This window comes from Pimephales promelas, chromosome 11, assembly GCF_988280905.1.
Source record: "Pimephales promelas chromosome 11, fPimPro1.hap1.1, whole genome shotgun sequence".
Taxonomy (NCBI): domain Eukaryota; kingdom Metazoa; phylum Chordata; class Actinopteri; order Cypriniformes; family Leuciscidae; genus Pimephales; species Pimephales promelas.
In genome coordinates this window covers 1,814,135-1,827,488 of record NC_142779.1, presented here as the reverse complement: position 1 = coordinate 1,827,488, position 13,354 = coordinate 1,814,135, and the positions used below count along the sequence as shown (strand labels likewise).

The 13,354-nt window shown below is 35.2% G+C and overlaps 1 protein-coding gene across 3 annotated transcripts in view; it reads right to left on the bottom strand.

Annotated features, from left to right (window-relative positions):
- The window catches only part of arid4b (AT-rich interaction domain 4B), an 87,633-nt gene that overhangs the window by 40,398 nt on the left and 33,881 nt on the right, over positions 1-13,354 (bottom strand). For all 3 annotated transcript variants that reach the window (XM_089116729.1, XM_089116730.1, XM_089116731.1), the window contains exons 4-7: positions 10,139-10,204; positions 6,594-6,684; positions 3,534-3,613; positions 1,407-1,501 (exon numbers count right to left, since the gene is read on the bottom strand). In XM_089116729.1, the coding sequence (XP_088972855.1) occupies positions 1,407-1,501; positions 3,534-3,613; positions 6,594-6,684; positions 10,139-10,204 (332 nt within the window). The remainder of the gene's footprint in view (positions 1-1,406; positions 1,502-3,533; positions 3,614-6,593; positions 6,685-10,138; positions 10,205-13,354) is intronic.

Sequence of the window (13,354 nt, the reverse complement as noted above, 5' to 3'; positions counted from 1 at the left end):
GGGATTGAGAATTCCAGGCCAGCGCTCGTCCCATTTAGTGCGACTGCTAAAAGAAGAAGTGTATTTTACAACAGCAAACTCTGTGTAATCCGTATTCCCAGAAGGAAACTCAGCGTCCCTGGAGCATCAGGACTAAAACACACAGATGCTTCATCCGTCAGGTGAGGATTAGGCTCTGAATCAATGTAGATTTTCAGTTTGGTGCCAGACTTGTGGACCCTTCCGTCAGCACAGTTCAGAGGGCTGAACTATTTTAAAGGTCCCTAATTTTGTTTTGGAGGTTCCTACAACAGGATTTCGACTCAAAAGCTTGCGATTCGATTTCGATTCGATATCGATTATTTTGGATATCAGTTACAATAAATGGCCATTTTTCTCAAGGGAATCAAATCTCTTAACTAATGCTGTAAACTATGGGAGTCTAGTTGTAGCCAATAGGCTTCATTAGCCTAATATGAAGGTAATAATGAACTGTTTTGTAGCTATACAAACACTTAAATTACACTTTTATTTATTTTTGTAATAAGAAGATTATATGAAATATAAACATTTAAATGGTGGCTGTCATAAAAACTTGCCAGATTTATTCAAATATGCATTAAATATTGATGAACATTAAGATTATAATGCATATGTAATATGGTGTATATATTTAGCGAAATGCTCCTCTCTGGAGTTTTTTTTCTAGCTGACTAACGAGTTGATGTGGGTTTTCTGAGGTAAATATGACGATGACATTGATTACAAGCTGTTTAACTGACGTCTTTCCACGGTTGAAACGCTGATTAAGCGAATCAATGTGACATGATCCGGATTTGGATAAGTTGTACTGTATCTTTAACACACTTTCAGATGCTCATTCATGTTTATTTGGCGCTGTGACTGGTATTATTAAGCCGGAAGAGAGATCAGCGCTGCTGCTTCTCCAGAGCGATCTCACGCCACAGCGACAAAACAATATTTATGTTTTTGAATTTCTAAAGAAAATGGACGTAATTTGAAAATTGAGACTTTGTTTCATATCAATAGTAACAAAGGACAAAGATTATTGCGATGTTTTGGATGCGCGCAGCCGCGATACAATGATCCAATCATTCAAATGAAACAGGATGACTAATCGATTCTTGAGACTTAAGATATCGGTTCGTAAAAATGAGAATCGATTAATATCGAGAAATCGATATTAGCCCTAGTTATTAAATTAAATTGAATTAACATTGAATATGGTCTCATGAAGAGCTGCGTATAGCGGAGACTCAAGTCATTTCTCAATGGGTGAATGTTGCAACACTGCTATTTTTCCGGTTTGTTACCGTGAAGCTGAATCTGAATTGCATAAAGCGCTACAGAAATAAAGGCGACTCAGTGAACGCATGTAGCACGTAACTTCAAGTAGACGCACTCACATGGGATTGGACCGTCGGCCTCCGCGGTTTCCTTTTTTGCCGATGACGGGAGTGCCGAAGTGTTCGGGGTTGGTAAGAGGAAGCCTGTCGAGCGTCTGGAAGAGAATCAGACATGAGATTCACCGGTTAGCGCCAAGAAAGATTCGCTTTAAACCGTTGCTCTGCCATGACAATCCATTCAAACTGACTGAAGAAAATGACATATAAACTCACACTTTCTTTCTTTCCTTTTGTTTATTTATATAGCACTGCTAAATACAACCACGATTGTCCAAATGCTTTACATGAAAATAAAAAGAACAAAAGATAACACACATATTGACATATCTCATTGAGATTACCTGTTATAAGCGGCTCCTCGAGCAAGTTCCTGAATACTGATAAAGATTGACCAGAGGCTCACTTGTGTACCTAGAGGTGTTTGCATTCACACACTTGTGTAGAGTATGTTTCTGACTTCTAAACAACTGACAGTCTGTGTGAAATCATTGACTAGCAAACACTGAGACGTGACACAGTTTCTAATAATCACCCGGGAATGAAACGCCTCAGACTCGACACAGTTCTGGGTCATTTCTACTATGCAGAAGATTTTCATGTACCCATTATATACACGTCTTAATATACTGGATTAGAAGTCAAACTCACGGTTTTTATATAAGCTAATCGTATTAGTGAACACAATAAATCCTCACTTTCTACTTCAGTTTGAGCAGATGTTGCAATGAGAAGGCCAAATTTGCAATGAAAAACTCACTTTTTGGAGAAATGTTGCAGGAGTTTCCATTTTCTCCTTCTAATCGGAATGTTTCAAACTAAACTTGTTTTCTTTGGGATATGGTTTTAATTTATAATCGATTCATAGGTTTTTCCAACATGTCCTCAAGTTCTCTTTCAAAACACTGGATCTGAGAGTCCCTCCAGAAAAACGTGAGTATGCGATCGCAAATGAAACAACTTGAATTATATCAAACTATCAACTGTATATGGTCAATGTATAAATGTATAAAAGTTTAAATAAATGTTAGATATGTTGGAGAATGGGTGATGGTGGAGGGAACAGTGCTAATGACATATATTATGTATGTTAATATATTTTGGGTGATGCTAATGCCATCTATTATTTATGTTAATAAAATGTAGGTGATGGTGGAGGGAACAATGTTAATGCCATCTACTATTGATGTCTATAAAGGGGGCAGATAAATATAAGAATATTATTCTTCCATCTGCTCCTTTCTGATCATGGAAATGTAAAGGAAATTTCAAATGAATTGTATGTGGTTGGTATAAATAATGCATTTTCATGAAAAGAATAAAGCAAATAATCAGCCAAAGTCCGCATATTTATGCAGGGGCCGCATTTTTTCAATTACGCCGCATAAATTGCCGATTTCCGGGCAAAATATGCGAGGCTTGCATGATTTCATAATGAAAATCCTAATAATAACCCCCATAATCCTCGCATTTTCGTTTGCAAAAAAGTTTGCTTCAACCAAGAGCAGCCGTTTCCCCCCGTTGCCATGGAAACGTTATGAAGTGACGTAACCTGTTGCCATGGGAACGTTATGAAGTGACGTAATTACGCGACGTGAAAATTTTCGAAACACAGGAGCACACTATTTTTTTTTTTATATTTTTTTATATATTTTTATTAATTGTAGCATATTCCTTTGGTAAAGCTACAGAACTTGTTTGACTCATCGATGTTTTGTAAGTTTGGTCTGAAATAAAACAAGATGAGAACTGAAATATTCCCGCAATTTTTCATCGCATAAAATTGTATAAACATCCCGCATATTCCATCGCATTTTTAAAGCAAACGGGCCGCATAATCAAGGTTTTTTTTTTGTTTTTATTTTTTAATAGGTTAGTTATGTAGCTATATGTAGATTTATACAGGTTATATGTTTAACATTTTGTTCCCATATTGCTGAACGACTAATTAAAGCTCACTTGAACTTGAAAGTCTGTGGAAATACCCTTTCAATTTCAACAAAATTAAATTAATATGTAATATTACACTGTCAAAAAACAGGATGTGATGCGAAAGGCAGCAAGTGTCGCGATGTAAAGGACTTAACTACTCGTGTTTAAAGCAATGCAAAAAAGAGAGAGATGACTTGCCTCACTCTCAGCGAAGTGGCGCGCTCCTTTCAGGCAGAGAGACGAGCGTCTGAGGGTCTTCTCATCACCGTCATCAAACACTGCACAGAGAGAGAGAGACAGACACACACACTCTAGAATCTTTTTGAACAGGACCTACTAGACCCTCTTTCAAAGTCTTGATTGTGTTTTTAGTAGGGCGGCACGATTAATCGCAATGAAACTGCACACGATTTGGCAAAGGCTGCGATTATTTTATGCGCAGTTTGTCAGTGCAGCGGCTGATCGGTAGTAAATGCTTCATCTGAACACCAGAGGGCATCTCACACACACACACACACGCCAAATCATCTGAACACCAGAGAGAGTCTCTCTCACACACATACACACACCAAATCATCTGAACACCAGAGAGAGTTTCACACACACACACACACACACACACACACACACACACACACCAAATCATCTGAACACCAGAGAGAGTCTCTCTCACACACACATACACACACCAAATCATCTGAACACCAGAGAGAGTTTCACACACACACACACACACACACACACACACACACACACACACACACACGCCAAATCATCTGAACACCAGAGAGAGTCTCTCTCACACACACATACACACACCAAATCATCTGAACACCAGAGGGCATCTCACACACACACACACACACGCCAAATCATCTGAACACCAGAGAGAGTCTCTCTCTCACACACACACACACACACAACAAATTATCTGAACATTTTGGTTACCCGATCCAATTGTAAGACTCTCATAGTTCCTGTCTCTATGAAGCTCCACCTTTTGAAAAGCACACCGTGCTCTGATTGGTCGGCTGGATCAGTGTGTTGTGATTGGTTGGCTGGATCAGTGTGTTGTGATTGGTCAAGAGCTTCGAGTGTGTTTGGTAAATGTCCCGCTCTTACCATAACCGCCAGTTTAACACACTACTAACTAACTCAACCAGTTCAGAAACAGGGACACTGCTATAGAGAACAACTACCGCTAGAGGAAACTAGAGCCAGACCGATTGATCGACAGACCGATATTATCGGCCGATATTAAGCATTTTCCAAACTATCGGTATCGGCAGTTATAATGGCCGATAAATGCATATTTAAAAAATAAAAATAAACGGATGAACCACGCTTCAACCATGTCATGAGTGTTGTATAGTTTGTCCACCAGAGGGCGCTCTACACCGTTCCTGTTGGCAACACTCGTGTATAACGCGCCACACATCCTGCTGATCCAGGTTGCAGGTAGCTTATAAGGCAATGTAGGGTCTAATTATTATTTTATTTATCAGAACTTTAATATATTTTGATGTTCCTCTGTTCTGTTGTGACAATAAAAGAAACTTTTCTTTCTTTTTAAAATGCATTATCATATTATTTTAGTTAAAACTCACAAATAACTACAAATAACTAAAGTTAGGGAAATCTGTTAATGTTTTGTTGCACGTTTCTGAAAAAAAAATATATATATCGGATTTTAAAACCAACAAATATTTGTATCGGTATCGGCCTTCAAAATCCTTTAACGGTCGGGCTCTAGAGGAAACCCTTTTTCATGCTAAAACAGCAACATTACACACTAAAGAAAGATATTAATCATAATCATAATAGGTCAGTTTGGCTGGCTTTGTATAAATGGCCAAAAGATCGGGCGAAGTGAGTTCATTTCATGTGTTTATGAACATCAAATGAGAATAAAACTTGTCACCAGTTGGTTTAAAACTTCATTAGCATAGAATATGTTTTAGGTAAAATAGAAAGAACGGCAGCGTCAAATTAGAGACGTACAAACCATCTGCTGGAGGAAACATCTGCTGTGACTCACAGGTCTTCTGCAGAACTTTATCTAATACTCATCAAGATTTTCTCTCCATGTGGCGACACATATGTGCACTAAATTCGCATTAAGCCATCAAAATGAGGACTAAAAACACAATATTTCATGTTTCTGTTTTGTCCTAACATCCAACGTAACACAATCACAACGTAATACAAACAAAACAAAAATACAATTATCAATAAATGATTGTATTATTAATGATTCAGAGTATGACCCCGATTGGCCCATAGGTGGCGCTACAGCAACCAAAAGTACTAAATTGCTCATAACTCCAAGACCGTTTGACTTAGCTTCAATGTTTTTACACCACTATAATCCCTGGCTCAAGACGGATTTCCATTTGGAGCAAAAAAAAATTTGTTATTTCGGGTTTTGTCCAAAACCCACTTTTGCGAACTAGTCCCTGGTTTTTTGCCCAATCGGGACCAAACCAGTCTAGGCCTATTCTCTGGACTCTCTAGATCAATAATTATCGAAAAAAAGTTGAAATTTTGCTTTTGATTGGCTATAACAGGGTCGTTTACAAAAGGGATGGGACAAAATGCACCCAAAATCATATAAATCCTAAAGGAAAACTCAAAATTTTTACAAAAATTGATGAGCATATGTCTCATAACATGCCGAAGAAGCATGCACAGTTCCATGGAGATCGGACCATAGGTGGTACTATAACTGTTAAAAAGCTTTAAAACCATGCATTTCCAATGTTAAATTGCCTGTATTGATTGTAAATGGTGTTTTACATCTATTATGTCCATGGATAAATGCATGTTAAATAAAATTGAATGCCTTTCGATGCTTTTGTGCTTAAAGGCCTGAACTGCTTGAACACCGATAAATGCTGCTTGCAGCTTTAATTATTATTATTATTATCATTTTCTCTTTGAGATTATTGATGAAGGAAGCAGCTATTTTTTTGTTGTTGTGTAAAATCTTTAATAGACTGGGGTGGGGTTTAATAAGTTTTACTTCTTCCCACTCCATTTCAAGCATAAGTGTTAAAAGTTATTATTATTGTCTATCTTTTTTGTTGTCACACTATCTTGCTTGAAATAAATAAATAAATAAATACATGAGCCCTGAACGCAAATTAAAATTACCCAGCATCTCCAACTGAGTGTGTGTTGCTCTCTCATATGATGCTATAAACTAAATCAAAGTCTCAGGTAAAGAGTCACTGTTTGGAAGGAATATAATGGACTTACCGACGGTGTACAGACTAGCGTCGGTGAGTTTGTTGATGATGGCCTCCTGGTAGATCCCATCTTGATTCCTGGCTTCGACCACAGCGCCCACCTAACACCAGAGAAAACACAATCACTCATCCACAGGCTTTCACAGTGTTACACCACTCGCTGGGCGTTAAACACTAAGGCTGGAGATGAGCAACCGGAATTTATTTCCTTCTTCCCTTAATCACTGACATTACTCATGGAGCAAAGCCTGAGAGGGTTTATCATGTTCTGTGAGGTAGGAACGTTACCTTAACCATCAAGTACTATGGCAGTAGCATGGCAAAATGATGGTATCAGATGTTTCTGAATTATTAGCATGTTCAAATATGGGAAAAACCTTTCAAGAACATGCCAACAAGAGGTCTAAATAAATAAATAAATAAATAAATTAGGGCTGTGCAAAAATTAATTGTGATTAATAGCATCCAAAATAAAAGTCTGTGTTTACATAATATATTTGTGTGTGCTGTATATAATTATTTTGTATATATAAATATCTATGCATGCATGTATATATTTAAGAATTATTTGCCCTTAAATTTTGTATATATATATATATATATATATATATATAAATACATAATCTATATTATATAAATATAAATATTTTATATATGAATAACACATTTTGTTAACCTGTTAACTGTCACCCCCCCCCCCCCCTTTTTTGAATAGACATGAAAATGCACATTTCGAACTTAAATGGTTGTAATTCAAGAATGCTTTGGAATATAGACATATGATTGGTCTTGTTTTAAAGAAGACATTTGGCAGATTTTTGTAGAAGTGAAATAAATTAAGAAAGTGAAACAGAAAAAAAGTTATAGAAGTTTGAGTTTATGGAAATGTACAATGTAAAAATATTAATTATTCATATTTTACATAAAATATATATTTTCAAAACCTGGGCTACTCTAAAATGGCAGAAAGATCAAAGCCAAAAATCTGAACAAGTTGTGTTTCAAATTTTAGGTTGATATCTCAAAAAATGAGCTTTCAGTAAGATTTTGTTTGAGCGCAGTACCAAACTTTTTCACTAGGGCACAATCAGACTCCATTACTGCCCATATAAGGGCGTCTGCATTTCCATTCGTGTTTTGAGTGATATGAACCATTATTTTCACAATTTTCATACTATTTCTGAAGTAGAGATCCTATTCAGAAGTAGCATGGGAAGTTTGGCAGATTTTGATATGAATTGAACCTCTAAGAAACACATACAAAGAACACGCATGTAAGTCATAGCTAGCTGCCACGTCACAAATGGTGAATTTATTATTTTTTTCTTGATATTTCAAACTTTTCAGACCTTTTTTTCCAAAATAATTGAATGGATTCTATCTTTTGAACTTTTGGCATGAAAACAAACTGAGGTATCTACCATTTTTTTCATGATTTTTCATGTTTACTGCTATTTTAAAATAAAGGTCTGAACACGCCTTATGAGTATGAAAATATTCTTGTTTTATATTGATAAATTATGGCTCCTCTGTAATATATTTTGAAAATCAGTCACCAAATATGGAAACTAGAGATTGTAAGCTTTCAAATGATATATAGTTTGTCAATATTATTTAAGGTATTTACTAAGATATTATTGTTTTAAAAATATAGTGGCAAACGTCCCACCTGTGGGACGGTGACAGTTAAGTGGTTTTAAATATATACATGCATGTGTGTGTATTTATATATACAGCACACACAAATATATTATGTAAACACAGACTTTTATTTTGGATGCGATTAATCGCAATTAATTTTTGCACAGCCCGAAAATAAATTAAAATCCATGAAGAAAATGAAGCCTATTTGAGCAAAAATTAACATAATGTTTTGTTGTTGATAGTTTCATGACAGTTTAAACTCGTTATCGTTACTGTTATTAAATTTTTATTATTACTATATAATAATTATAATACAAATTTATATATTATTTATATACAAAGCAAAAAAATAATGATCTAAATGAGAGTTTAGCTAGTCTGGGCATCAGTGGTTTTCACCTAATTGCTGCTTGCATTTGTCATTTATTCTCTCTGAAGAAGAATAACCAAGTGCTCAAATCAAACAGTTCTGCCAGATATAAGAGAGATGTTTTCGGATGAGCTGATGGCGGAGAATAATTACTGTCTTATTCATAATCACAGCTACAGATGCAACGGCTGGCTTGCCAGGAGATTTTTAAACAAATGAGTGAGCAAAAAAAAAGGGAAGGAAAAACAAAGATTTCAATGCAATATAAATATGAAATCGGGGATTATATGGATGACTGGCATCACTGACACCATCAAACATGAACTCCAAACCACAGTTTTAACACCGTGTCCAAATCAGCGTGTCATTATGATGCATTTTGGGAGCCTGACAGATGTGATCACGGGATATTTTGCAAATATTCTATTTGTTTTGCATTCATTGTAAGTATGAAAGTGCTTAGAGGAACATGAGCAAAATGATTCAATTGAAATATGTTCTTAATAGCTTTGATTTGGTTTCATTTGGACTCGATTTGGACTGTTTTTTTTCCAGGCCGTGCATTCAGTCTTAAAGTGACACAAAGATGAACCTATATTTAATTTCTACAGTCAACACAGTGTTATTTTACATATAGGCCTAATTATAAATTTCTGTACCTGAATACCACTGTTTTACTTTGTAAATGTGTTATTTAGTTTTCCTTTCTGCTTGTAATTTCTGTATTTTTTCCTATTTTATTACTGACTATTCACTTGTCTTTAAAGTTTAACAGTTAGGCAAGTAGTTTATGCTGTAGGGCTGTGAAACGATTAATCACGATTAATTGCATCCAAAATAAAAGTTTGTGTTTACATAATATATGTGGGTGCACTGTGTATAATTATTTTGTATATATATATATATATATATATATATATATATATAAATAAATACACACATGCATATAAGAATATATATAAAAAAATATTATTTATATATAATATAAATTACATATAATCTACATACAGTATATACATGAATATATTATATATATATATAAATACACACATATGCATGTATATATTTAACACAAATGTGTTATTAATATATCAAATGTTTATATTTATGTATAATATTAATTTTGTATAAATATATATAAATTATACATGCACATATTTCTTAAATATATACATGCATGTGTGTGTATTTATATATACAAAATAATTATACACAGCACACACACACATATTATGTAAACACAAACTTTTATTTTGGATGTGATTAATCGCGATTAATCGTTTCACAGCCCTATTTTGCTGTGGTATCAAAGTACCTCAAGTGAGCTTTAAGTAATAAATGAAAAGCAAAGTTACATTTATGTGTGTATACAACTTTTTTTTTTTTTGCCTGATCCGAAAAATGGTTCGATCCGTGGCTCAAAATCCGTAAACGATCGGAAGCGTGAGTTTCGTGATCCGTTGCGCCACTAACAGACACATTCTCATAAAGCCCAGGAAGTGATGCGGCACAGGCTGTGTTTGTGGCAGGTTTGCTCTTACCTTCAGAAGTCCTCTGATGTGTTCATCGTGCACCACCGCAGTGGACGCCTCGGGTTTGAAGGTGACCTGGAGAGACACACACACAGTCAGTGAGGAAGGAGGACAGGAATCACAGACGGGCTTTCCCTAACGGCCAAGAAGCATCGATCGCTCATATCAGGAAGCCAGATCCTCACCAGAGAGACCCGAACGTCCCTGTGTTGATATCAGACCAAACGCAGGGAAGACACGCCGGGTAACCCAATCACAGAGTGTCACGAACAGAAGATAATTATACTGAAAGTGGGGCGGATAAAACATGGGATAAAGATGGAGGAACAAGATGTCATATTTCCACAAATACCCACAACAACACATTAGAATTGAGATTAATCCTTTTCATTTCACAAGCTGAAATCTGAATTAAATGGACACCATTCAGCAGGATGTTGAATATGAACGACAAAATCACACACAAATATACAGTCCAACACAACTTGTGTGACTAAACATCATGAATCAATGGAAGTATCGATTAGAAGTTAAAGTTAATTTGTATAATGCTTTTAATAAAACACTGTTTCAAAGCAGCTTCACAGAATATGAAAATTTCAAAGTTACAAATAGAAACTTAATTTTTTTATTATATTATTTATTTCTCTAAAGAAGTTAATTACGGTGAAAACAATTCACAGGCATCATTAAAAATATATATATGCCCAGCACATTGTTTTAAGAGAATCCGATGCACAAAATTTAAATATATGCATTGTATAATATACATAAGCATACTAATAATAAACAAGAATATGGGATAGTCCATAGTTGATTAACTGGGTGAAGTCCATGTATTCTCACACTGCCATGTGTTTAGGGTTACACATGCACTTCTCCAGCTGTGTTGAGGAGTTTGTCAAATAAATATCATCTGTGAGACGTGTGTGTGTGTGTGTGTGTGTGTGTGTCACAGGAGATAATAAGTCTCACACTTCAGCATCTCCCCACAGTCACGTCTGATGAAGCTCTGATTGTTCAGCAATAGGCCACTGCTGACGAACAAACCCTCAATTACACTCACTGTGTGTGTTATATTTATATAAAACAGTTTAAATTGATTTAGGATGATTGACTTTATCACTTTATATTTATATATATATATATATATATATATATATATATATATGTTATACGTCAATCATCCTAAATCAATTTAAACAGTTTTCACTATGAATATTTTAAATATATGAAAAAAAAAAAAAAAATATTATTATTATTAAGAATAATAAAATAAACGAAAATATAAATGAATAAAAATACAGAAAAATAATAATAAAAAAAAAATCATATGGTCAAAATTATAACGATGAGTGTCTATAAATCAACATGATTTGTAAAACATACATTTTCAAAACATCACATTATGTATGAACGTGAGTTTATATAAATCGCGGTATATATTTTTGTCAGTTCAGTACATAAAATAACACGCACATGACCAATGAATAAGATACACAAGAAAATAAAAATCCGATAAATCAGACATTGCAGAAACCAAAAGATACCCTACATCACAGAACTAAGATAACTATATATATATATGTATAGTGTTGTCACGGTACCAAAATTTCAGTATTCGGTACCAATACCAGTTAAAATTCACGGTTCTCGGTACCAATTTCGGTACCAAAGCTTAGTTTAAATTTACATATATTTAAGTGTTTATCACGGTTACAAGTATGGAAACTGTACATTTGTATTATAAACACTTTAGAAAAAGATTAGATAAAATGACCTAAAATAAACAATAGTATACACTAACACATTTTTAAAGTTGTTTGTAAAGTTTTAATCCATTATTTATTTAATGCACAATGAATTAAGTGAACAAACATGAACAATCAGGTGTTTGTAATAAATAACATTTTCAAACATTAATTATTGTTGTAAACATATATTGTTCACTCAATGTGTTGATAACTAAGTAATGTTGATGAATGGTATCTTTGTAGCATTACCATAAAACATGTTTTATTTGACTTGACTGTCCTTTTATTTAATCTAAAACTGCATTCATATTTAATTTTAAAAAGGCTTTTTAAACCTGCTGAGTTATAAAGGCAAGAATACGCCTAGAACTGGCACTGACATTAAATGACAATACTAATACCAGTAGCCTACTCTGGTGTCGGGTAGATACTACTGTGCTCATGTACTCGTAAAACTACCCCGAAAGCACTTTAGAGGCCGTTCACATGTCGCGCGTGTTTTTTAATTATATTTTTGCGCGTGCTTATTCTTTCCAAAGCGCTTGCTCTCACGCGGCGTCTGTCGTTGCTATGCAACGCCAACGAGTTTTTATTATGAGCGCGCTTGAATCGCGCCTATATTTGAAATTGCGAATTTCCATGTAATCGGCCTCTTATGGCAACGTGACATTAGCCTAATCCAAAATATTTCCATATGTGGCTCTTTCCTCCTTTCGTTTCAACAAGTGGATTCAGAGAGAGAGAGCCATATCAGCGTTATGAAGAGGACGCAACTGTGCACGTTTCAGACATCGCGTCTAGAACAGAACTGGATTAACCTGGTACTCGGTACCTAGAAAAGCTGGTACCGCAACATTTTTTTTTTTTTAGTACCGACTTGGTACCGAAGTACCGAGTTTTTTGACAACACTGTATATGTATATACATATCAGCTGACAGACAGGACATTACATCTGTTCACATGCATAAACACACAGACAGCGATGAGATCTAATGCCCTGCTCTTATTTCTCACACACACTTACAGTGTGAATGTAAAGACTGTCTGTACTGTGGCTAATGGATAAACACAAACCGAGAAAGAGAGAGAGAGAGAGACAGAACAAACAGACAGAGAGAGAGAGAGATAAGCAATGATGTCATCAGTAGTACAACAGCAGGAATATGATTACAACCTTGAACAAGGTCTCTGCTTCGCGAGGAGCAGCTAATCACATCTCAGCGCTATGAGAGAGGAATTATAAAACATCAGAGAGCCATCAGGAGAAAAACAAGACCGAAAGAGAAAGTCTGATGAGAGAGAGGAGGAAAACGAGCAGAATATTTCATTAGGAATGAGGACGAGTCTTCGGAAGGGACAGCAATGAAAACTCGATTTGCTTTCCAACTTCAAAACATTTCACAACAATTTAAATCCGATATCAACGACACACAAATCAGGGAACTACACTAACCTTTTCCACTGGTGGCA